Below are 23,680 nucleotides of genomic sequence, written 5' to 3'. Positions count from 1 at the left end.
TGGAGATATGCAGAGTACCAGATATACGCTTTCTCCTTACACATCTGGTCTACTACAGCCATACATATCCCCGAATTTTCGACGTGTGAGCTCATCTTAAAACCTCACCCGAGATCAACTTATTCAAAGTCGAGCCCTCTCCCTTAGCAGGCTGTTGTGCAGGATAGAACTACCGCTACGGAATCAAAAGTTCAGTGAGTTGCGCGATATCTAATACACGGGTACTGCGTTTTAACACATTAGGTGAAAGTACTAAACGATCGCCCATCAATAGCTTTACCCCGGTAGTGAACAGGCTGTATTCCATATACTAGGTGCCACAGAAGTACACACACACACAGCTCACATATAAATATCAATCAAACCCGGCTCAGTACTCTAACCATCTCAGGATATCTTGCTCACTGCAAAGCACAGTAACCATGGTACCAATGTCTTTCGAGCTCTTGCAGATTCCCTTTTACGGCCTTGTGGCTGGGGTTGTCGTGATTACTTGGTCGTTAGCGAAGATTATACAAGCTTTTCAAAGTATGTACCTCTTCCTCATTGACAGTGAACTAGCACTCAGACTAAATACTCACCCAGGATGGAAATACGCTCGTGAGCACGGCTGTCAGCCTCCAACACACTATGTGTCGCACGGCTTGTTCGGCCTCGGCATGGCTGTGGAACTAGCCAAGTCCGGCCCCGAACATAGGTTTCTCGAGCTTATTCGGGGCTGGCATCGAAGCTACGGTCCGACATTCAAGGCGAGAGTGGTTAATCGAAATCTTATTTTCACTGTCGAGCCAAAGAACATCCAAACAGCCCTCGCGTTGAAATTCAAAGACTTTGGAATTGGCTCTGCTCGCATAGATGCACTCCGTCCACTCATGGACCAAGGCATCTTTGGCGTAGACGGGAGTGAGTGGGAACATGCACGGGCTCTCCTCAGGCCTAATTTCTCGCGCACCCGGATTAACGACACCGAATTATATGAGAGCCACGTTGCTGAGCTCATCGATCGGATCCCACGCGACGGATCGACAGTCGATTTACTGCCGCTGTTTCTCAACGGAGTACGTTGTCATGCTTGATGTTTCCCAAAGCATAGGACTGACCGGACGCAGACACTTGACACGGCGACTGAGTTTTTATTCGGAGAGTCTGCTCACTCCCAGCGCGGAGAAGACTCTTCTGCGGGTGTCGAGTTTGCAAAAGCCTTTGATGTAGCCCAGTACGTAACTGCCATACGCTTCCGACTTGGGTTTTTGGGGAGGTTCTACCGCAGGAAGGAATACATCAAATCCATCAAAGATACCCGCGCCTATGTCGAGAGATTTGTACAAAGGACCATCGACTATCGTGTCGCAGTTAATAGCGGACGAGATGTTGATCAAGATATCAAGCGGTTGACGGAAAGTCGTTATGTGTTTTCCTACGAGCTGTCGAAGCAGACACTTGACAAGACCAACATAACAGACCAGCTATTTAGTATTATGTTTGCTGGGCGCGATACCACCGCCAACCTACTAGGTACTGTATTCTTCCTCTTGGCTAGAGAGCCTGGGGTGTGGACCAGACTTCGAAAAGAAGTGCTCACTTTGGATGGACGAAAGCCATCATTCGACGATCTGAAATCCATGACTTACCTAGGCTGGGTTCTGAACGAGAGTAAGCAGCATTAAGTTCCAGCTCTAATTATGCGGTTTGCTAAACTATATACAGCTCTGCGTCTGTACCCAATCGTCCCCTTCAATATTCGCGAAGCCAAGACAGACACCTATCTTCCCGTCGGCGGTGGCCCGGATGGAAAATCTCCTGTTCACGTACCCAAGGGCCACGAGGTTATCTTTAGCGTATACACATTGCACCGCAACACCGAAGTCTTTGGAGCCGATGCGGACGAATTCCGCCCAGAGAGATGGGAAAAGATCAGGCCTGGTTGGGCGTATCTTCCTTTCAATGGAGGCCCTCGGATCTGCATAGGCCAGCAGTTCGCGCTGACGGAAGCTGGATACACTATTACTAGGATTATGCAACATTTTGAGAAGATCGAAAATCGCGATCCTAATCCTTGGACGGAGGATTTAGGGTTGACGTTGGCAACTGCGAACGGAACAAAGGTCGCACTAACGCCTGTTCAGTATTGACCTCCGTTGTGGATATATATTCTTGATCTTAGTATATATATTACGTTACTCCTGATATTTTTAGCTCGGATTGAACAGGATATTGCCATATTATCGAAATTACACGGTTGCGTGTTCTCTGACTCGTATATCAGGTGCTTCGGCGTCCACTTCCGTCGGTCTTTTGCCGGATGGCTTTTCGACAATCCATATTAGTTGAAAACTGTAGGGTATGGCGGCGACAAACCCAGTTTATACAACCGGTCATGATTTCCATAACAAGAGGTTTAGACACCGGATGTACATGGTGCTAATGTGCGAAATTGTCCGAGTTCCTCCGTCCACCTTTTATGTATATGCCCGCCTTACCCGCGCCAAGTTGCGAAGCTATGAGGTCTGAGAGTTCCTCCCAACTATGATTGGTCGGCAATAAATTGGCTGTTGTTTAGACTTTTGCCAAGGAAATGTTGAACATCACCGTCCAGGTTTGACCCAAATTGTGGAGAATGAAATCTCTTTCCCAACCATTAGGGTGGAAAATATTTTGCCAAGTGAAACATTTTTTCATGGCCCCCAACCAACTTGCCATAGCGCTACCAATCATGTAGACAGACAGTGGATAACTTCGTTGCCTTAAATGCTACATTCCGAGGATACCGCGCACACCGGCCCTTTCAGCTAAGGGGGTCTCCATCTAGAAAATTATAATCGATGAAAAGATCATAGACGCGAACAACAAGTACCACCTGATCAGGTTCCTGGTCTTTGGTAGAGAAGCACAAGGCCCATATTAAATAAGTCGGAAGCTAACACGCACGCTTGATGAATAGGCCTAAGACTAAATCGGATCTAATCGACACCATCAGGGCATTCGAAGGTCCAAGCCATCGAAAGCTTGTACATGTAGCCAAGCTTTGAAAAGCACGGGAGGCAGATTTGGTGATCAAAAATTATATGATTGTACGGAGTAAAAGTTATCTGATCCTCGAATTTATCAGATCGTAAATATTATCAGATCATGAAATTATCAGATCATAAAATTTAATCAGATCACGCCACTCGGGTGGAAACCTTGGAACCGAAACCCCGCCCTAATTGGATGGATATCTACGAGAGTATGGAGTACGAAAGTGTGAGCCATCTGAGACTTCCCTCGGAGTAATTTCCTGTCTATGGAGTCCTACTGCAGGGGTTGCACACTACTTATATTAGAGGACCCACGTGCAATGATCAACGCCACCCTCGCTTACACGAACTCAAAGGTCCCTAAATTTTAATATATACGGAGTACCCGTGAGGGAGAGAGAGAGCTTAAAAATCATATCCGTCCTTTTACCCATCAATTCTGGGCTATTGATCCCAGGCTTCTCTAATCATCATGGATACGGAGAACATAACCACCGTCAAAGGGGCCACGGAGCGCCCGCAGTCGTTGGACCTCAAGGACTCAGAGGTACCCGAGGTTCAGCAAGATGGTGTTCAAATCGCCGACGCCGTCACAACTACGTGGACTCGCAAACATTTGATTGTTGCTTATACCAGGTGAGCAATCTTGGGAGAAGAATTTGTTCTCAAATGTCAGGTCTAATGCGATCACAGTATGTGGCTGGTGTATTTCGTCAACAACCTCAACAGCAGTCTCACCGCAAACCTGTCGGCTTACATTACGAGTGACTTTTCGGAGCACTCGCTGTTGACCGTGATTTCGGTGATTACTAGTGTTATGGGTGCTGCGTGTTTGATGCCCGTCGCCAAAGTCCTGAATCTGTTTGATCGAACTGTTGGATTCGTGATCATGCTTGGGATTGCAATTATGGGTTTGATCATGATGGCTGCTTGTAACAATATTACAACATATTGTGCTGCACAGGTATTGCTCATACCCTCCACAGTCCTTTGTCAAAATCGCTAATTAATTAACAGGCATTTTACACTGTTGGATTTACCGGTGCCATTTTCTGCATCGACGTGATAACCTCAGATACCTCATCGCTTCGTGATCGAGGTCTTGCTTATGCTCTCACCTCATCTCCTAGTATGATCACTGCCTTTTCGGGCTCGCCTTTGTCAAACCAATTCCACGAAACCAACTGGCGATGGGCGTACGGCACAATTTGCATCATTCTCCCTATTGCTGCGGCACCTTTGATTGTGGTCTGGGAATTGGCCAAGAAAAAGGCCAACAAGAACAATCAAATACAATACAAGGAGAGGACAACACGAACCTTGGTAGAAACCATTCGGTTCTACGTCATGGAATTTGATGGTCAGTAAAGCTCTCGAATCAATTTTCTTACGCATTTTACTCACATCTGTTTGCAACGCACAGTCATCGGAATCTTCCTAATGATCGGCGGCACAATTCTTTTCCTAACATCTTTCAATATTGCCGGCAACACTGAAGGCCAATGGCGATCGCCCAAGATCATTGCTATGATGGTTGTTGGCTTCTGTGTTCTCGTGGCATTCGTCAGTTATGAGCGATGGCTCGCCCCAAAGCCTTTCATCCCATTCCATCTAATCAAAGACCGCACTGTCATTGGCGCATGTCTACTGGATATCACCTACCAGGTCTCTTATTATTGCTGGGCCAGTTATTTCACCTCCTACCTCCAAGTCGTCTACAACACTAGTTTGACGCAGGCCGGTTACATCAGCGCCATCTTTGATTTCATGGACCCGATTTGGCTTATTGGCTGTGGCTTCCTCATCAGAGCAACTGGTCGCTTCAAGTGGCTTCTCTGCGCTGCCGTGCCTCTTTACCTCCTCGCAAGCGGTCTGATGATTTACTTCCGCCAACCCGGTCACAATGTTGGATATATGTGCATGTGCCAGATCTTCCTCGCAGTAGGTGGCGGAACATTTATTCTGATCGAGCAGGTTGCCGTTCTTGCTGCAGCCTCGCATGAAGACTATGCCGCCATGTTGGCACTTCTCAGCACGTTTGGATACATTGGTGGTGCGGTTGGCAGCAGTGTTTCTGGTGCTATTTGGACAAACACACTCCCCGTCAAGCTGCGCGCAAATCTGCCAACTGAGTTGAAGGACCAGTGGGAGGAGATTTACGAGTCTTTGGACGTCCAGCTCAGTTATGCGGTTGGTACGCCTGCTCGCATTGCTATCCAGGATGCGTATGCATTCAGTCAGCGAAACATGATGATTGCCGGTACCGCAGTGATGGGACTGTCAATTGCCTGGGTGCTTATGATGAGAAACATCAAGGTTCAGTCCAACAAGGACCTTAACAAGGTGCTTTTCTAGTTGCTTAATAGAAAGGTGCTTGAGAGGGGGGTAGGTAGACTGGTTGAGGGCAGATTCCTGTCTTCTCAACCTGTTCACCAAGCCGCAATGGTTCGAAGTTGGTTGATAGCAGGACTAAGACCATGGAAGATGGAATACGTATATTCAAAGAGTGAAGTGTTGCACTGTCAATTTACCGTTGACAGAATTAAAATAATAATATATCAGCTTAGAGCAGTGACACAGTGGAGCAAGCAACCTTAGACATACCTCAAGGTGTTATTAACACCCCAAAAGTAGACGTGATGTCAAGGCTCGAGTGCCAAATATTATCTAGTACAGTAGAATAACAGCTAATGGAGGGAATTCTTGAAGTAACAAACAACCTCCTGCGCCACTCTGTGAATAATGACAGAATTACACGATGTGGCATTCATAATATGCTTTCCAACGTTGCCTCAAGCAGATAGGACATTACTCCTTCCTCCATTGCTCCTTCCTCCATTGATCTCTCTTGGCTTTTTCTCTCCCTATCCAGCAGCCTCACTCATTCCAGGGTTTTTCTTCCCTTGTACCTCTACCATTATAACTTGTTCGCAATGCTAGACAATGTTGTTCATTTTTTGTCCCAAATTATGTGGCTCTCGACTCTAGATGGAGACTCGGTCGGGTCTTTTGTTATTTTCTCCCCAGAAGCCTACGCAATGCCGTACATGTGGAGATAAAGCTCCTGAGCCGGTCGTTTACCTCGGAGTCAAAGCAAAGAATCGCGGATACACGAACATAGGGGATGACCAAGCGCTAGGTTACATGGGTAGGTCTCTATCTGATATGGGCTCCGGTTGGCCAAGCACCTCCACTAGAAAACTCCACATTGGAGCCCCGTTGGTTTGCTTGGTTCTAATTTTTCCTGTGATACGGTGCTACGCATCCTCGATATCCTATAGAATCAGTCCACATCCGATATTTGAGCTTATTATGTCTAGATATTATAGTAAAATCGCTATCCTATATGGGACCATACTCTTTAAATAGTAAAACAAGTGAAGACTTTTATATTGTAATAAAAACTGAGAAACATGCCTAACTTTTCAGTAACCATACACCATATCTCCAACCATAACTCCGATACTCACTGCCGGATATAGGAACCAGTTCAAAGCAAGAATCAAGCGGTTGTGCGGTGAACATTCCGGATATGCGCAATCAAATTGTCCTTTCGGTTGAACGACTTCCGGCACTCCCCCTCGGGGCATTCATATAAGCCCGGTGAGATGTGCTTTGTTTTGATATGGCGTAGCAGGGCTCCCATCTGAGAAAATCCACCCGAATATTCGCAATGCTTCCATTTGCACTTTAGTTGGCTGCCACGGCTAGATCTATGCCAGATGAATGTTAGAACCCACATCTAGAATGGATACGCTAGAGGAGCAGAGAGTTATTCCAACAGGAACATACTTGACGCCCATCGAGACTTTGCCATAAGATGTAGACCTCTGGGGACTATCATCTGCGACCGCGTTCGATGCTTGCTCTTCGTCCGCAGTGGATATGATTGTAGAGGTGATATCCGACATCCCATCGTGAAGGTCAAGACTCGGGGTATCGCCGGGAGCGGCACCATCTTCGGCCTGGGCGCCCTTGTCGTATTGAGTATCAGCGATCTTATGGAGAGTGCTGTGTGAGGTGGACGCCGCAGGGTTGGGCGTGAGGGGGGCGGAGGTGGATTCGAGAAAAGGGTCATATGGAAAACCGTCGACAAGAGAGGACCAGTGGTCAGTGAAAATGAAAGAGAAAGGGGGGGTCACTTTCGTTCCACTGAACTCCTCCCTCTTGGTCGAGGTATGAAAAGCCATGCTCAACTGGTTCTGTCATGATATAAATCGTAGTTCGCAGGAGCGGAAGAGACCAAGCTTAACGAGTATCATGTAGAACGGGAATGATGAAGGCGACCTACACAGAAATGCGGGGAAACCCCTGGGGATCTACGCTTATATACTGAAGGTTTTGCAATCACCTACCTACCTGGGTGCCTTGGGAGGCATTTTGGCAGAGTTTTCATACATCCCAGCGTACCCCGGCGCCACACGTCACCGTGATTGGCGATCTTATCAGAGATTTTCAGAGGGGGCAGCTCAAACAGTGGCGCAGGCACGATATGGAAAGGTTGTATTCTTGAGATGTGACTGGATGCGCACCTTCAGGGCTCGCTCGGATGCCTTGGAGACGGCTTACGTGAAGGAGAGCCCTGATTCCCTCCAATTGGTCTGACAGCTCCAAAATGAGGCTGTGATTTCCATTAGGTGAGGAAATGGAAATCTGACCAAAGAGGATTCGCTTCCTATGGCCCGAGCTTCTCTTCTCTTTTCTTTTTTGATCGCACCCCGCGCCTCGATGATTTTGCACCCATGCCGTCATCCAGGCGGAGTATGATAAGACCTTGTTTGGCCTACCAAGTTGCATATTTCTAATCGAGGGATGGTGATATCTAAATGGTAAGCGCAATTTATTATTGAAGAAATAAACAAATGAAAATACCAATGCCTCGAAGAGAGGGGAGGAGATGAGATCTCCAGTTTAAGGTGTCCTAATCCCTTTAGGCAGTAATCCAGCCTGAGGCCAACACTCTGGTGATCAAGATTGTTTTCTCGATGCTCTAAGACCTAAACAACATTCAGCTCCCCTTTGAATGAGAAGCTTACAAAAATAAAGATATATAAAAGCAGTTATTCGCATTCAGATACAGTTGGATTCAGTCATGTAAGATTATACCCATGGCCACATACGGGTCAGTCAACAGATGACAGTCAAGGATTGTGCTATGCACGTATGGCAATATTAAGAAATGGATTGTTACAATATGAAGATTACCATTTTCTTTCCTAGTTTATCTTCATCAAAGATATCAACGGCCGCGCCATATGAACACACCTAGGAGCGCCCGTAGATGCCCACAGCCTGCTCGAACTCTTTATCCGGGGCTTCTTGTTTACTGTTAGTAAAATCGGCGCAAAATGGAGTACGATCTAAGAGAATAACAGAACTGTCGTCGAAGGCTTCCTTCAGCTCGAGGGTAAGCTTAGCAATGGTAGGCTTGAATGGGGCCAAGTCCGGAACGTCTTGGTATTGAATGAGCGTATCCAAAAATTCCCGGTAACCTTTAATGTACTACTTTAGATCAGTACCAGTAATAAAAGCATGATGAGATTTGGATAGGCTTACAGTTCCCCAACATTTGCAGATACTCTCCTTCGTGAATTCGTTGTATTCGTAGGCCGGTTCCTTCTGCTTCTCTATGACGGCAGAGATGCCATCCTGACAACTGCGGTTCAGAAATTGTGTCAGAAATTGGTCCTTGCTAGGAGTTTTCTGTGATTCCAAGTCAGTCTTCAGAAACACGGCTCGTCAAATTTCAAGACATGATTTACATACCTCTGGGAAAACTATGCTAGCGATCTGTACAATAAGGTCGTAGCTCTCCTGCAATTTCTCTGAGAGGTCGGCGGTGGGTTCGGCTTCGCGAGGGCTCAAGGCAGCGTTAGCACCAGCGACCAGGGCTAGAGCGGAAGCGATAATGGCGATACGCATATTGGGGAATATATTTCCGGGACGGAAGGAACTTCAGCGATGTGTTTCTAATAGAGTTCTTGGGAATGAAATGAGATATGTTGTAAATGACCGGGAGAGTATGGGAGCTGTATTCTTTATGTAGCGTTCTAGGTAGTAGGCCTCCTTATACTTTTCATTCTAAATCATTTCAAATACTACTCTGTAGTGGGATATCCCTGAACTAGTTCCTTTTGGTATGTGGGTCCATATTTGGCAAGGTTGTATAACGTATGGAGGTCTCTTCTGGGCGAAATTGTTATAGCAAGATTTGATTGAACCGCCAGATCAAAATACGAGTATTTAGGCTTCAGTTAAATTTTGAATTTTAAAAGTGCTTTTGATCTTCTCCGATGCTCTGCAGTGGAGATGTGCAGTGTCAAGGGAGTAGATGCACTGAAACCCAGTACAAAATATATTAATATTCTGGCATGGCCTGCTAATCACTCTCATACCCAAGCTCCTCCAGCGACCACAGCAAATGATCGTCGTTATCTGGATCACGAACTACCTCGGCATTGGGAATCAATTCATCGATCCCCTTGAGCTCTTTCAGTTGGGATGACCCAGACTTGTAAAAGGTCATCAACGCATCCATCTGCTCATCATGCTCCTCGTTCTCACCCTTCTGGTATCCTCGAACACATAAGTATTCTAGCCCATTTGGTAGACAATCTACCAGATCCAACTTTTCCCTCTTCTTGTAGGGTTCTCCGCGAACACCAGCGGCAAAGTATAACAGAAAGTTTATCCCCAAGCTCAACCGTTTCAACGCCACAAATTCTTTCAGTGACCCACCGTATGCCCATATCAATTGGTAAAATGTACATGTTTCGTCGCTGATGCCAGATTCAAAAGGGCTCTCGTATTCATTAAGTGCATAGTCTCTCTCCTCCTCATCATCAATGTCAAAGATATGAATTTGACTTTCCGCATCGACATCCAGAATTTCCAGTGTTTTCTTATGTGCGCAAAGTACTTTGATAAATGCTTTGGGGCTGAAGATGGGAGAACCCCCATCACTGCTCGCTCTACCTCCAATAGAGTACTGGAAGTCCCTGAGGGTCTTGCACGACCATATCAGATTCGCAAGGTAGAGGGAACCAACCGACGAATGATGGATGGAGATCTTGCTGATATTGGAATATTTCTCTTTAAATTCAAGCTCTTCGTTTGGATCCTTTTCCATTATATCAACGCGGACGGATTCAATTGACAGGAAATTGTCAAATAGCCTCCAGCAACCAGAAAGGTCTAGTGGGAGATAGAAACGACCATCGGACCAGGTACTATCGTTTTTGTTGATCACATAAATGCTGCGGAGGTGGCAAAGGTATGGAGTGTTTTCGGGACTGGCATTAGCCCGGCGAAGGAGCTGCGCGAGCGGGAATTCGATTGTGTGGTTATGACTCAGGCCAGAGGGGTGTGTCAAGGCCATCGACACAAGATTCGGCGATACCACAATTAGAATCGCGGTCAATGCTTGGGTGATGAATGTCCCGAGGCTCTCACGGTGTCTATCCACGCTGTCAGATGGTTATTCGGAGACCAAAAGCAAATGAGACTCTCACTGATAGTCGTAATATGTTGCCGTTTTTTCCATCCTCCGCATGAGCATATTGACCACTCGATCAAGTTGAAGTCCTGTGAAACCACCCTTTTTGACTGCTTTTTTCACGAGATCTATCTCCTCATTGCTCAAATCGCGCTGAGATTTGACTTGCTTGTAGTCCATATGACTGGATGTTGCTGTGCAACATTCGACATGACGCACGTAATTACCCAAACTAGGTCGTTTGAGGATGTCCATAAGCAAGGCGAACGGCTTGTCAATATCTTCTTCGCCTGCGGAGACACTAATTCGGTGATACTTCTTGCGCGTTGTCATGTCACACAAAGAGTGGAGAGTTCGACATTGAAGTGATAGAGCGGCCACGTCATGGTTGGAAAGAAGGAATGAGATGATCCTCTGGTGAATCTCGAGGGGCAAACTGAGAAACGACATTATTTCTGCTCGTACACTGCCAATGTGGATAGGGAGGTTTATTTAAACTACGGCCCTTTCTCTCCCGAAACGGACTAGCCTAGGCATCCACACTGTTGCCTGAAACTCGGTCCTGAGATTTTGAGGCTATTAGCTGGCTACATCTGAGAAACCCACACGACTGTAATTTTGATGAGCTTCTTATGTACTTGGGATTGCCAAAATAGGTGGACCAAATTGCCGATGTGCGTTGACTTGTGCCTGACATGAGCTGTTGCTATGTATTTTTCACGGGTTGCAATGGAGGACAATTGCTTTCACTCTTCTAACTACAGAAGGAAAAAGACAGAAGAAGAAGTATAACGAAAAACAAGATAGCATGTCGTGACGGACCCAAAAGCCTGTAGTTGGCCCCGCAGAATGTCTCCACGGAGTCACTTTCCTTTCCTGGTGCGCGGGGATGTATATTAAACTCCGCGCCTCCTGTCTGTCCAATTTCTCCTGTCTTTTCATCTTGAACTATTTCTAACAAGCTCGATTTTTTTTAAAAAAAAAAAAAAAGATGACCCAGATATTCCTGTAAGTGAATTTCCGTTTCCTGATAGAGCGTGATCCATGTTTTGCTAACTCGTAGCTCAAACTCCAGTACCGGTGCCACGGGCTACATCGGAGGCGAAGTCCTTCACGCTTTGCACCATGCGCATCCCGAGTATGAGGTTGCCGCATTGATCAGAGATAGTGAAAAGGCCGGCAAGGTTTTGGCTGCATACCCTAAGGTCCGAGTGGTCCTTGCGGATTTGGACGATGTTGAAATCATTGAAAAAGAATCGCGCAAAGCCGATATTGTTATCCGTGAGTCAATTTAAACCTCGTATTATAACCTTACCCTGACATTTTTTTATTTAGATGCTGCTAGTAATAAGCATGTCGAAAGTGTGAAAGCGATCGGAAAGGGCCTGGCGGGACGTCAAAATGGTATGCCATCTACTACTACAATATATTCTTTTGGGTTTGATCGCTAATTGAAGTAAAACTGCAGCCTATTACATTCAAGTCACCGGAGCTAGCGTTCTAGCAGGTCCTGAGGTTGATAAAAACTTATATGGCGAGCCCTCAGATCAAATCATTGATGATTTGGATAATGCTGCTGATCTCCGGGACATAATTCGGGCATACAAAGATCGTCGAGTAGTGGATAACTACATTCTTGATTTGGGATCAGGTGGCCCCAAAACTGCGATCATCTTCCCTCCTATCATAGTTGGTGCTGGTAGAGGTCCCGTGAATCAACGCAGCATCCAGATTCCCTCCTTGGCCCGGGCCGCTCTGCTCCAACGTGTTGGTCTGTATCTTGGCAGAGGACTGAGCCGATGGGGCATAGTTCATGTCTCTGAATTGGCTGATCTCTTTGTCAAATTGGTGGAGCATGCTGTCAATGCAACCTCCGGTCCTATCTGGAATGAAGACGGCCTTTTCTTTGCCGAAAAGGGCTTCGAGGTTGGTTCATGAGCTCACATATCGCAATTTATCTACTGACCTTCTTTCTATCAGAGCTTCAAAGATATCGCCTCGGTGATCGCCAAAGAGGCCCATAGCCTTGGGTATATTGATTCGCCTGATTCAGTGAAATCCATGAATCTCGACGAGGCCAACGTAGTGATACCCCATGGAAGTGTGTTTCTGGGTACCAATGGCCAAGGTAAAGCATCACGAGCAAGAAAGCTATTGGGATGGCAACCAGATGGCGAGAGCTTCCCCGACACAGTGCGGGGAGACAATTATTGCTGAAGCAGCACGGTTGTGATCACTTACTTGCAAGGACTATTCATTGCAAGCAAGTATGCAATCTGTACCTCATATTGTTAAACCTAAGCTTACCTGTCCAGTTCATCGTGTTTCATTTATTTCACATTTCTTTGCGTAGAATCCAGTGGTTCGTAGTGGTCATAGTGTAATCTTAAGGCTTCTGTGCCCACGGGGCTACATATTAAAGACAGAAACATTCCACGCATTCAAAAGCTTGCAAAAATATTAAAATGACCTATCAAATCTCTCCCAGAATACCTACTAGACGACTGTTCTGAATTTTGTTGGGCATGACCGCGATAACAATGGGCACTTGGAGCCAAGATAGGATCGGATCAATCGAAAGCAACCCGAAGCCACGACCAGGCTAAAGGCCACTATAACCCTCTCCACACTAAACATAGTTTGGCTATATTTGTTAAGAAAAACTTGATATTTTACACAATTAGTCCTCTAATAACAGTGAACAACCTTGGAAGATGCCCAGGTGAATACAAACAATCTTAGTCAGCGTACCGCCCCGCCGCCTGTCTGACCGCCTCCAAATTTGCCGGACTTTACTTTTTTTCCTCTACGATTTTTATCACCGCCAAACAGCCCTCTTTCTCATCCCAATACATTGCTTTCTTTGACTCTTCTCCACCTCGTCGTCCTCAATCATCATGGCGACTCTGGCGGAGAAGCTTGAGAAGATTAAGTCTCCCAAGCTGCAGAACCAGCATCACGTAAGTTTTCCCGCTGCATACCCAATCAATTAACACTAATATATTGATCCATGAACAGACCGCTGTGGTGCTCTCTGCAGTTGAGGATACTCTCCGTGATCAAAAGGCAGACTTTTCACCTACCGCATATTTCGCCGCTCTCCTTGCACTGCTCTCGCAGTCGATTTCCGCATCCCAGGGCATTGTCAACAAGGACCTAGCAACATCCGTTGTCTACCTTCTCGACATCACAACTGTTTACGTCCCCGCCCCAATCCTTTGCTCCAAATTTTCCCAGATCCTCGAAGGTCTTGCACCCGCGCTCTCTCTCCCCGAGGTCGAGGCCCCGCTCCTGCGTCCTTCGATTGGCTGTCTTGAGTCTCTGCTCATCGCCCAGGATGCTGCATCATGGAACCTCCCCCACACACAGGTCGGCCCGCGACGCGCAATGGCAGGTCTGCTGAGTCTCTCGGTTGATCACCGCCCCAAGGTGCGGAAACGTGCCCAGGAGGCTCTTGTCAAGGTTCTCAAGGCGCCCCCTCCCAGCCCGTCTCTGGACCACCCAGGTGCGGATATGTGCGCTCAGTCTGCGATGAAGACTCTGGGTGATAGCATCACAGCTGCTCATAAGCAAAAGAAGGGTCGTCATGATGCTCAGGCCAACAGCCACGAGCCCCTTATCATTCACTCGTTGCAGCTGATCAAGACCATTGCCTCGGCGTCTGGTGGCTGGCCCAGCAAGAAGATCGAGCCACTCAGCGAACTTCTGATGAACGCTTCCCGATCTAGCAACGAGTACATCACCATGGGTGCCTTCGAGGTATTTGAGGTGATTTTCGAGGGAATGGCTGATGAGTTCTCATCTTCAAAGCTTCCCCGTCTTTTGGATGCTATCTCCGAACTCAAGCCGGCGCAGAATGACTCCCAGCTTCTTCCACCTTGGATTGCAGTGCTCTCTCGCGGTTACGACGTTGCGGCGCAAATCACTCCCGAGGATACTTTCGAGAAGTTGCCGGATCTGTTCACCCTGATTTCTGGATTCATGGCTTCTCCTTCCAGTAACATCCGCGTTTCCGCATCTGAGTGTCTGATCTCATTCCTACACAACTGTATCCCCAATAGTGTTATTGTGGAGCCATCTGTCTATGATGAGAAGACCTTGGAGAAGTTGTCTCGTGCAGCCGTTGACCTCCTATCGGTGAAGTACCAGGCTGCTTGGAAGGAGGTTTTCAATGTTTGCTCTGCCCTGTTCGATTGCTTCAAGTGGCGATCAAGCCCGTATCTTGTCAAGATTGTCTCTACAATTGGTGAACTGCGCAGCAATGGCGGTTTCCAGGGCAAGAAGGAAGCCGATGCTGTTCTTGCCAGTGCCATCGAGGCAATGGGCCCCGAGGCAGTTTTGGAGATTCTTCCCCTCAACATTATCGAACAGAAGGCTGGTCAACCCGGTCGTGTCTGGATGCTGCCCATTATGCGTGACAGCGTGACCAACACGAACCTCCGCCACTTCCGTACCGAACTCGTTCCCCTGAGTGAGGCACTGTACCAGAAGGTGGTCAACTTCGGTGCCGCTGAGAAGTCCGTGGAAGTGAAGATCTTCGAAACTCTCGTCCAACAGACCTGGGGTACTCTTCCCGGCTACTGCGAGCTGCCGCTTGATCTTGAGGAGGCATTTGACCAGACATTCGCTGAGCTTCTGTCTAACGTTCTGTACAAGCAGACTGAGCTGCGTGTCGATGTCTGCCGTGCTTTGCAGAACCTGGTTGAGTCCAACCAGGCTATCTTGTCTGTCGAAAACGACGAGGATGATCTGATCTTGCAACGACGTATCACCAAGGTCGCCGCACAGAAGAACCTCACTCATCTCAGCAGTCTCGCGAGCAATCTGCTGGCTGTGCTGTTCAACGTCTACAGCCAGACCCTTCCCCACTACCGTGGCTACATTCTGCAGTGTATCAATGCCTACTTGAGCATTACCCCTGAAAATGTAAGTTTCCCCCTCAGTTCTCTATACAATTAGCACGGACTAACACCTTTCATAGGAGCTTAACGAGACCTTCAACCGCGTTACCTCCATGCTAGAGTCTTCTCTGGTTGCCGAGCAAGAGACAGCAACCAAGCAGAGTGCTCAGGCTCAAAACCCGGCCGACAAGATGCCACCGACCTCCCACACCTTGATTGACCTTGTCATCGCTATGTCAATCTACCTCCCTCGCTCCAGCTTCAGTGGCTTGTTTGCCATGGCGGCATCTATCCTCAACAGCTCATCCCCCAACCCGGATCAGCAACTCATCAAGAAGGCCTACAAGTTGATCCCCCGCCTTGGAACAACTGAGACTGGCCGTGCCGCCCTCCAGGAGCGTAGCGGAGAGTTGCAGGCTCTCATGCTTGCCACCACAGATACCACCCCTGCGTCTGGCCGCCGTGACCGCATGCTCGCTATCACCGAGATGATCCACCACCTGCCCACCTCGGATCTGCACTTCATCCCGGCAATCCTGTCCGAAGTAGTTCTAGGCTGCAAGGAGAGCAACGAGAAGGCACGCACAGCTGCCTTTGACCTGCTGATTCTCCTGGCCAAGCGCACAACCGATTCAGAGCGTAACCCTCCCGGTACTGTCATCCGCAGATCTCTCGTGCCGGGTGTGGCAGATGATTCCCCCGATGCCCCCGCTACCCTTGAGGAGTTCTTCACAATGGTCTCAGCCGGTTTGGCTGGCTCTGCTCCTCACATGGTTGGCGCCACCGTCACCGCCCTTTCGCGTCTGTTCTTCGACTTCCAGACACAACTTCAGCCTGAGATGCTCAAGGAACTCGTTGAGACTGTTGAGCTCTTCCTTACCTCCAACAACCGTGAGATCGTCCGCTCTGTCCTTGGCTTCGTCAAGGTTGCAGTCGTCGTTCTCCCCGACGAGACCCTGCGCCCCCGTCTCAACACCATGGTTCCTAGCCTCATGGCCTGGAACAAGGAGCACAAGGGCCGTCTCCGTAGCAAGGTTAAGGGCATCATCGACCGACTTGTGCGCCGCTTCGGTGCTCCTCTCCTTGAGGCTATCGTCGGCGAAGAGGACCGCAAGCTTATCGTCAATATCCGCAAAGCCCGTGAGCGCAGCAAGCGCAAGAAGAAGGAGGGCGCCGAAGGCGAAGATGACGACGAAGAGGAGAAGGCCTCCAAGCCTCAATCCGGCAACGCCTTCGACAAAGCCGTGTACGGCTCTGACTCCGACGACTCCGACAACTCCGACGACGGCGACAGCGATGTCGATGTCGACGACGTCGCTCAAATCAAGGGCCGCAACTCCAAGAAAAAGGCAGGCCAGAGCACCCAGTACATTCGCGAGATGTCCCCCGAAGACAACCCTCTCGATCTGCTCGGCTCCAACGCTCTTGCCAGCATCTCCACCACCAAGCCCAGCCAGCGCTTCCTCAACACAGGCCCCGGCTCGAAGAAGAAGCAGCGCGCCGCTAAGGTCGACGCCGATGGTCGTCTTGTCCTCGGCGATGATGGCGATGTCGTCGCTGACGACGTCGAGATGTCCGGTGCTGGCGATGGTGGCGTTAACGCCTACCTCGCTGCTGTCAGTGGACCCGACGCTGTCCGTCGTGGCCAGAGAGGTAAGGTTAAGATGGGCCAGTCGTCTAAGAAGAATGCTGGCGACAGCATGGATGTCGACGAGGACGACCTGAAGCAGGACCTGCGCGCTTCTGGATCCGGTCAGAGCTCTGGTCGTCGTGGTCTTGGTGCTCCCAAGACTTCTGGTGCTCCTGGCGGTGGTCGCATTGAGAAGCGTCGCAACCCAGGCCACGCTCCTCGGGGTGGTAACCGCTCGGGATGGGGCAAGAAGAGATAAACTATTTACTTTAAAGTAAATGGTATCTCTTTGTTTTTGCCTTGTCTGTCGGACTTGGGTACTGTAGGTGGAGAGAAGGAGGGTGGCATCTAGCAGATCCCGGAGTTATCGTTCTAAGTTCCCTGTTTTTTTCTGATTTCTTGTTTCTTTTGCTTCTGCCATCTGGTCTTCGGTCCCTGTCGTGCTTGGTTAGTGTTGACGTTCTCATAATACCCTCCGCTGTGGTGATTCCGTTGACTCTGGGCTTTTTCCTGTTTCGATGCAGAGTTATTCGACTCCGTGTTTTTTCATGATATGATTACGATTCTGTTCAAAAGTTTCTCTTAGGTCAATGGACATAGATATTGTTTTATTCTCATCGGTGTAAGATCTTGTACATGTAGCGTATAGGCTGTGCATATATCCGAGATGAGTAGTACCTCGTATATTTGACAACACTACCTACTCTTGCGGCATCGTATTTCTATCCCTATCCAAGAGGTAGGCGAATAAACACCCAAAATCCCAAATGCAGTGTGATTTTATCATATTCTCATTTGCAAAGCAGTTTATCATGCAAAAAAAGTGTATCGAACATATCAATCAGAACTTCATGAACGCGAGCCAGCCAACCAGGCAGCTCAGCAGCATTTCCCACAGCCCCCATCACTCACCCAGAAAAGTAGATGTAGAGTGCGATGCAAAAAGGGACAAATAACAAAAAAAAAAGCTCACGAGCTCTAGACCAGACGACATAGCATCCATCAAAGGCCATAGCGTCGCCAGCTTCTCCTCACAGTATACAGTAGGACACAGTAGTAGCCCAACCGCTCGAGCATTCCAAAACTCCCATCGCCGATGCAATTCCAAACAAAATCACAATCCGCCACGGCGCAGAAATCGACTCCGTCGCTCATCGGGAGGTTATCGACCGGTTTGTAACTGACGCCTCTTTTGTTCCTTTTCAACACTCTTGTCTTCAAATGCAGGTATCAAATAATATCAAATACCAGATCCCGGGAAATAGAGCAAGCGATAAGTCGACAGAGCATACAGACACCAGACAGGATAATAATCTGGTCTAGCACACACTGACCCCAACAGACTAAACAACACAACAAGCAGGTGGATAATAATTAGAACAGAATCTCCCCGCTGTGTTCTGGCTCGAAACCGAGCGCTTGCAGCTCATCGTAGCGCTTCTTATCGCCCGTTTTCCGCTTCGCCTCCTCCTTCTTCTTCAGCTCGAAGACTTCCTCGAACGGAGCTCTGGTCAGCGTGGGTGGGATATCGTCTTCGCGGTCAAGGTCCTGCGTATCAATTGTGTGAGCGGAGTTCGTTGCCCGGGGTACATTGTTGGTTTTTCACGGGGTAAATCCCGTAAAATTGTAGTAAGGGAATTGAGGAATTGAGGATTGTGGATTGGAGGAATTGGTCATACCACTTCGCCTAGCAGGAGCACATTCTCTCCACGAACGATGAAGATCCCGCGCGAGACATCGGCGAACAACTGTCCGGCATAGACGCGCTCTACGGTATCCTGGAAAACAAGGTTTGCTGCGAGAATTGAATGTCAGATAAAAAGCCGAGGTGAAATGGGGTTTGAGTGTGGTGCGACTGGCGTACCGAACTGGTCCCAGCTTCGGAGGACACCGATGAGTTTGCGGCCGTCGCGGAGGATGAGGACGAGTTTCTCTGCGATTGCGTCAGCTATGTTCATCTATTGCACTCTTGTTCTTTGTGCTATTGAGTCGCTTTGAGCGCGGATGCGTCCACATACTATCTGTTAGATCGAGCAGCTGTGCGGCGGTCGTGAACATCTGCGGGGGTAATTGCGGTGGGCCGCCTGTTGGCTGGGGGCCTGCTGGGCCGAGAGCATTCTGGGAGAATTGTTGGTTTTGCTGCGGGGTTCGAGGGGCCGGGGCAGGGCTTTCGTTTAGAGATAGGCGCTCCATGGTGTGGTGGCTGTGGTTGTTGGATTGGCGGAGAGAAAATCGGAAAGCGGTGGGGAGGGGTAGGGGGTGGGCGGGAAGACGCTGTTGCAGAGAGATTCAGGACTTTGATGTGGAGGTTCTCATTCTGTTTCTTTCGATCATTGCGATGGAGGATCGAGGTCGCAAAGGCCGTCATCAAGGGCGGTGAGTTTGTCTTGTTTGCTTGGGGTCGATCTATACATTTTGGTTTTTGATATTCTTCTTCCAGAGGCACAGATACTCTATGGAGGGTGAAAAAAATACACTTGCTTTCTAAAGGTCTCAAAAAAAGTACATGCTATACAGAAGCGAAAGGGGGAATATCCAGAAATGAAAAAGAAGAAAAAAAAGACCAAAACCTCGAACCAGAAGCGAACAGGAAGCGTCTATATCTACAACACCCCGACACCCCTCTGTTGTCCCCTCATCCTCTCCTCCCGCCGCTTACTATACGGCGCACAGTATGGCTCATCAGCAGAGCCAATACTAGCCCTAATACCATCCTGCGAGCGATGATAAGCCGGGCTGGACGGCGCAGGCGGCAACTGCATAGCCTTAAACTGCGCATCCGTGATAACCCGCATTCCATAAAGATACCGCATAAGCTCAAAATCCGGCCGACTCCCAGCAAGCGTCTGGCCAAGACAGTAGTGGTCCGCAGCGACGTGGTCAAGCATACGATCCCAAGCAGAGGGGAAGTCCCTCATCGGGGCTCGAATAGCGTCATCGATAGAGCGGACCGCCTCGCCGTCCTCAAGAACAGGCGAAGACACGGGATCCGAGATACCGTCGACAAACTTTGTATTCGGACACAACGGGCACCGCGCTGACGGCGGGGTCGGGTGGGAGCGAAAGTGGCTGAAGACGTGGGTGCGCCATTCTGCGCCATCGTCGAAGGACTCGTGACAGTCCAGCATGTGGAAAAGGCATGCGTATGTGCGCTGATCCGTGCTGGCGGTTAGCGATATGGGTATTGATGGCGTGGCGGATGATATAGAGGCCGCTGCAGTTGTGCCCCATGATGAGATCGAGGCGCGCGATAGAGCGGGCTCTTGGACGCTGTCGGTGGTGATTAACGGCGCCATGTCACCGAGAACGTAGATCCCATCAGTGCTGCTATCTCCATGTGCGGCTTCAACGCCGGTGCCGGGCCTAGAATCCACCGATGATATTGACGGCGAGGGCGATGCGCTGGACAAACCCGGCATGGTGGGCGAAGACGACATGGCGGTGATGACCACGCCCGGTTGCTTCTTCTTATTGGGTTGCCTTTGCGACAGCGCGGGGTTCCTACTTGAAGCCGTGCTGTTGCTAGCGGTGGAACTCACGCTGATACTGATACTGCGAGCAGAAGACGATCGACGATGGTCTCGATCTCTATGGCGGTCTCTATTCGAGCGTGAAATGAGATGCGGATCGAAGTCGCCTCGACGAGGGTCATCGGGGCTTGTGGGCTTGCGCTCCGACATGCTCCGTGATGCAAAAGATGGAGGTCTATTTGCGCGGGATGGGTACGGCTGGATCGCGTCAGAGTCGGGTTACCTGATGGGGCTTACATAGCAATCGTAGTAGCACCTGGTAGAGGTAGAGGTATAGGAGGAAAGGAAAAGAGGGAAGTAATACAGATGAGGGGAACGGGATAGAGCGGGAAATACATACACCCCAGCGATCCGATATCAGATCAACACAACACCGTCAGATCTGCATTTTTTTTTTGTCAGCATGCATGACATCTATAGGCCGATTTTGCGCATACAATGTAGGTAATGACCATATAGAAAGGTTTGAAGTGGGGGTGCTAAGGATTGGAATTTTTTTCCAATCCTTTAAATCTTAGGGCGGGGCATTGGGGGCTAGTTGGGTTATATAAGGGACTTATATGGATTATACTGTACCTCATAACACAGAATTATATATATATTTTTTTCTTTTACTTCTTCTCTTTGTTGAGGATGCATGGTCTAGGATACAATGCACGGGTACGGTTATCTGCAGGTTATTTTTCGTTACGTTAGTCTGACTCTATCACTTTGTATACTCGGAAATACGGTCAATAATGGGTATTCGTCATTTGTGGATATTAGTGAAGAATTGTATATTAAAAGCATGTTCATAGCCTGAACTTGGTGGAGCAAATTTTAATTAAAATGACACAAACATCGAGATATCTCCGTTTGTGGAGTAAAACATATAAAACAAATTCCTTAGGGCTTTCCATGGGCTACGTCAGTAGTAGTAAATTCTTCACATATACAAACATAGGCTACAGGGTTGCGAACGGGGATCTAGATCGTTGGGCGTGTTCTAGACAAAGTGCCTACAACTTGACATGTGAATGTATCTTTTTGTTGGGAGATCCTATTCTTGGATGTGATAAGAGTTGCAACACTGTTTCAGGTTCGATACCTCAAAGACATATAAGACATAGATGAGGACAAAAAGGCGATGTATAGTATACGTATGTTATAGATGCACCGAGTCAACTATACCGTCAAACCAAGGCCAAATATGGAATATGTATACAGATTGCGGGGGGTTTATCACATGCAAATCAAGCTAAGATCTTCAATATAGGAAAAAGACGAGTGAAAAATTTCTTGATTTTGCTCACAGTGTGAGGAATTAAGTAAGAGAAGAGAAGTAAAGGAACAGGGATTCAGAAGTGAATGAGGCCACAGGCCTCAAGAGAGGAGAATGACATAAAAAAGTAGAAGCAGGTCTTTCGACACGGAATTTTGAACTCGAAAAGAAAATGAAAAGTCTCCAGAGAGGAGTGAACAGCCAAAGGTAAAAAACAAAGATCCCAATCCGTCTATTTGGTGGAAGCGCCAGAGATAAGAAAAATCAAAACCAATCCGACACCGTTGATGCCCGCAAGCCAGAGTAAAAATGCACAAGTCTATATCGTTTCGTGGCGCGCATAACATAAGTTTTCAAGGCATAAAGAGGTTGCAAAGAAGGAAGCTAGAACCGCTCTGCCAAGTCACCGCCAGCAACGGAATTGTTGGCTGACGAGTTCATGGAAGAGAATCCGGCCGCGGGGTTGAGCATGTCCTGCACCGCAACCTTGGGAACCTGGGGCACGGGCAACTTGCGCTGCGTGCCGTCGGGTTTAGACATGATGTCGGAAATGGTTGGGCCCATGTGGCCCTGGGTCGGGCTGTAATAATTGGGACCTTCTGGTTGCGGCTCCATAGGAGCCAACGCAGGGGTGTGCTGGAGGGAGAGGTGGCGAATAGAAGGCAGATGCAACTCGCTGGCACCGAGAGGGCGCAGGCGGGGTGAGTGTGCAGGGGTGGCCAAGGGGGTGTGGTCGGGGGTAGGGGACAGAGAATCATGAGAGAAGGTAGGAGAAGAAGGAGCAGTGGAGTTAGGGGAGTTGGGGCGAGAGCGCTTGACACGGTGGCCATAACCATCATCGTCATCGTTGGAATGAGAACGGGTCATGTTCTGCGAAATCGCATAGGCGGAGAGCGAAGGGAGGCCTCGGCTAGTGCCGTGGTGACGAGAGCCAAAAATCTGGTGGCCTCGCGAGCCGTGGAAGCCCATGTGATCGTCACGCTCTACTTGCGACGCAGCTGTAGCCAGAAGGTTGATATCCATTCCGGAGGAAGCGCGCTCAGTGGTACGAGAGTAAGGACCCAAATTTGAGCGCATGTGGTTGGCGTAGTTGGAGAATGAGTGAGGAGGCGAAACATCCGGGGATCCAACCTGCGAGACTGGGGCGGAGCGAGTGATAGGCTTGCTGGGAGGTGGCATCATGTTGGCAGCGTTGACCATGCCAGTGTCCTGGCCTGCAGCAGCTGCGGCCGCTGCCAGGTGCTGAGCCTTATTGCTGCGACGCGAGTTGGGGTTGTTGTGGATGCGCGAGTGGCGGGTTAGTTCGTCTGATCGACTGAAGCGCTTCGTGCAACCAGGGAATTGGCAGGCGTGTGGCTTCTCGCCAGTGTGGGTGCGGATGTGTCTCGTCTGGTGCTCCAGACGGTGGAAGGCACGGTCGCAAAGAGGACACTTATACGGCCGGGGCAGATCCTGGCGGACCTCCTCGGTCGCGGGGCGCGTACCCTTCATGAGAGGCGGTAACAAGCTAACTGAAGAAGCCATTGAAGAATCTCCTGGAGTCGAGGGTGTCGAGTCGGGTGAAGTATCGTGAGGATTAAGTAGGTTTGAAAATCCCACTGAAGAAGCCGGCGGTGGCATGTGAATTCCCTGGGGAGGTTATGAAGGTTTGTTCTGAAGAGAGGACCGAGGGCGGTTTTATCGCAGGGGTCCCGAGCTAACGTCGATCAAACACCCGGATTGGGATATGAGGTCGATCGGGATCGGAGTGATGCGCAGAGAGTGCTGATGGCTCGCTGTGTTGCAAAACCAAGTAGTCGAGTAGAGTATGTGGGGAGGAATAAAGCCAGAGGGAAGGAAGGAAAAA

General features: G+C 48.9%; 10 protein-coding genes across 10 annotated transcripts; 4 read left to right on the top strand and 6 right to left on the bottom strand.

The window, feature by feature from the left end:
• Window positions 1–422: 422 nt before the first annotated feature.
• N7487_012124 (cytochrome P450) lies at window positions 423–2,132 on the top strand (the record flags this gene model as incomplete). Its single annotated transcript, XM_056879854.1, has 4 exons — window positions 423–528; window positions 586–1,058; window positions 1,110–1,653; window positions 1,708–2,132. The coding sequence occupies 4 exons, from the start codon at window positions 423–425 to the stop codon at window positions 2,130–2,132; spliced, it is 1,548 nt and encodes a 515-aa protein (XP_056725173.1).
• A 1,357-nt stretch (window positions 2,133–3,489) lies between these two features.
• N7487_012123 (uncharacterized protein) lies at window positions 3,490–5,372 on the top strand (the record flags this gene model as incomplete). The annotated part of the gene is made up of 4 exons (XM_056879853.1): window positions 3,490–3,653; window positions 3,711–3,981; window positions 4,035–4,377; window positions 4,441–5,372. The coding sequence occupies 4 exons, from the start codon at window positions 3,490–3,492 to the stop codon at window positions 5,370–5,372; spliced, it is 1,710 nt and encodes a 569-aa protein (XP_056725172.1).
• Window positions 5,373–6,519: 1,147 nt separating this feature from the next.
• N7487_012122 (uncharacterized protein) lies at window positions 6,520–7,207 on the bottom strand (the record flags this gene model as incomplete). The annotated part of the gene is made up of 2 exons (XM_056879852.1): window positions 6,520–6,730; window positions 6,810–7,207. The coding sequence occupies 2 exons, from the start codon at window positions 7,205–7,207 to the stop codon at window positions 6,520–6,522; spliced, it is 609 nt and encodes a 202-aa protein (XP_056725171.1).
• A 1,075-nt stretch (window positions 7,208–8,282) lies between these two features.
• On the bottom strand, window positions 8,283–8,939 carry N7487_012121 (uncharacterized protein; the record flags this gene model as incomplete). Its single annotated transcript, XM_056879851.1, has 3 exons — window positions 8,283–8,519; window positions 8,574–8,720; window positions 8,784–8,939. The coding sequence occupies 3 exons, from the start codon at window positions 8,937–8,939 to the stop codon at window positions 8,283–8,285; spliced, it is 540 nt and encodes a 179-aa protein (XP_056725170.1).
• Window positions 8,940–9,396: 457 nt separating this feature from the next.
• Window positions 9,397–10,845, bottom strand: N7487_012120 (uncharacterized protein; the record flags this gene model as incomplete). The annotated part of the gene is made up of 2 exons (XM_056879850.1): window positions 9,397–10,474; window positions 10,529–10,845. The coding sequence occupies 2 exons, from the start codon at window positions 10,843–10,845 to the stop codon at window positions 9,397–9,399; spliced, it is 1,395 nt and encodes a 464-aa protein (XP_056725169.1).
• Window positions 10,846–11,503: 658 nt separating this feature from the next.
• Window positions 11,504–12,729, top strand: N7487_012119 (uncharacterized protein; the record flags this gene model as incomplete). The annotated part of the gene is made up of 5 exons (XM_056879849.1): window positions 11,504–11,520; window positions 11,576–11,793; window positions 11,848–11,916; window positions 11,981–12,438; window positions 12,493–12,729. The coding sequence occupies 5 exons, from the start codon at window positions 11,504–11,506 to the stop codon at window positions 12,727–12,729; spliced, it is 999 nt and encodes a 332-aa protein (XP_056725168.1).
• A 680-nt stretch (window positions 12,730–13,409) lies between these two features.
• N7487_012118 (mRNA-binding protein RRP12) lies at window positions 13,410–17,302 on the top strand (the record flags this gene model as incomplete). Its single annotated transcript, XM_056879848.1, has 3 exons — window positions 13,410–13,472; window positions 13,531–15,438; window positions 15,494–17,302. The coding sequence occupies 3 exons, from the start codon at window positions 13,410–13,412 to the stop codon at window positions 17,300–17,302; spliced, it is 3,780 nt and encodes a 1,259-aa protein (XP_056725167.1).
• Window positions 17,303–18,417: 1,115 nt separating this feature from the next.
• Window positions 18,418–19,236, bottom strand: N7487_012117 (U6 snRNA-associated Sm-like protein LSm1; the record flags this gene model as incomplete). The annotated part of the gene is made up of 4 exons (XM_056879847.1): window positions 18,418–18,591; window positions 18,723–18,838; window positions 18,908–18,976; window positions 19,062–19,236. The coding sequence occupies 4 exons, from the start codon at window positions 19,234–19,236 to the stop codon at window positions 18,418–18,420; spliced, it is 534 nt and encodes a 177-aa protein (XP_056725166.1).
• Window positions 19,237–19,646: 410 nt separating this feature from the next.
• On the bottom strand, window positions 19,647–20,723 carry N7487_012116 (uncharacterized protein; the record flags this gene model as incomplete). Its single annotated transcript, XM_056879846.1, has 1 exon — window positions 19,647–20,723. One exon carries the CDS (start codon window positions 20,721–20,723, stop codon window positions 19,647–19,649), a length of 1,077 nt encoding a protein of 358 aa, XP_056725165.1.
• A 1,495-nt stretch (window positions 20,724–22,218) lies between these two features.
• Window positions 22,219–23,454, bottom strand: N7487_012115 (C2H2-type zinc finger protein; the record flags this gene model as incomplete). Its single annotated transcript, XM_056879845.1, has 1 exon — window positions 22,219–23,454. One exon carries the CDS (start codon window positions 23,452–23,454, stop codon window positions 22,219–22,221), a length of 1,236 nt encoding a protein of 411 aa, XP_056725164.1.
• Window positions 23,455–23,680: the final 226 nt, after the last annotated feature.

The sequence above is a fragment of the Penicillium crustosum genome (genome assembly GCF_028827405.1).
Source record: "Penicillium crustosum strain IBT 35664 chromosome Unknown utg000005l_segment0_segment0, whole genome shotgun sequence".
Taxonomy (NCBI): Eukaryota; Fungi; Ascomycota; class Eurotiomycetes; order Eurotiales; family Aspergillaceae; genus Penicillium; species Penicillium crustosum.
The sequence above is the reverse complement of the archived record's forward strand: the minus strand, read 5'-3'. Positions and strand labels throughout refer to the sequence as shown.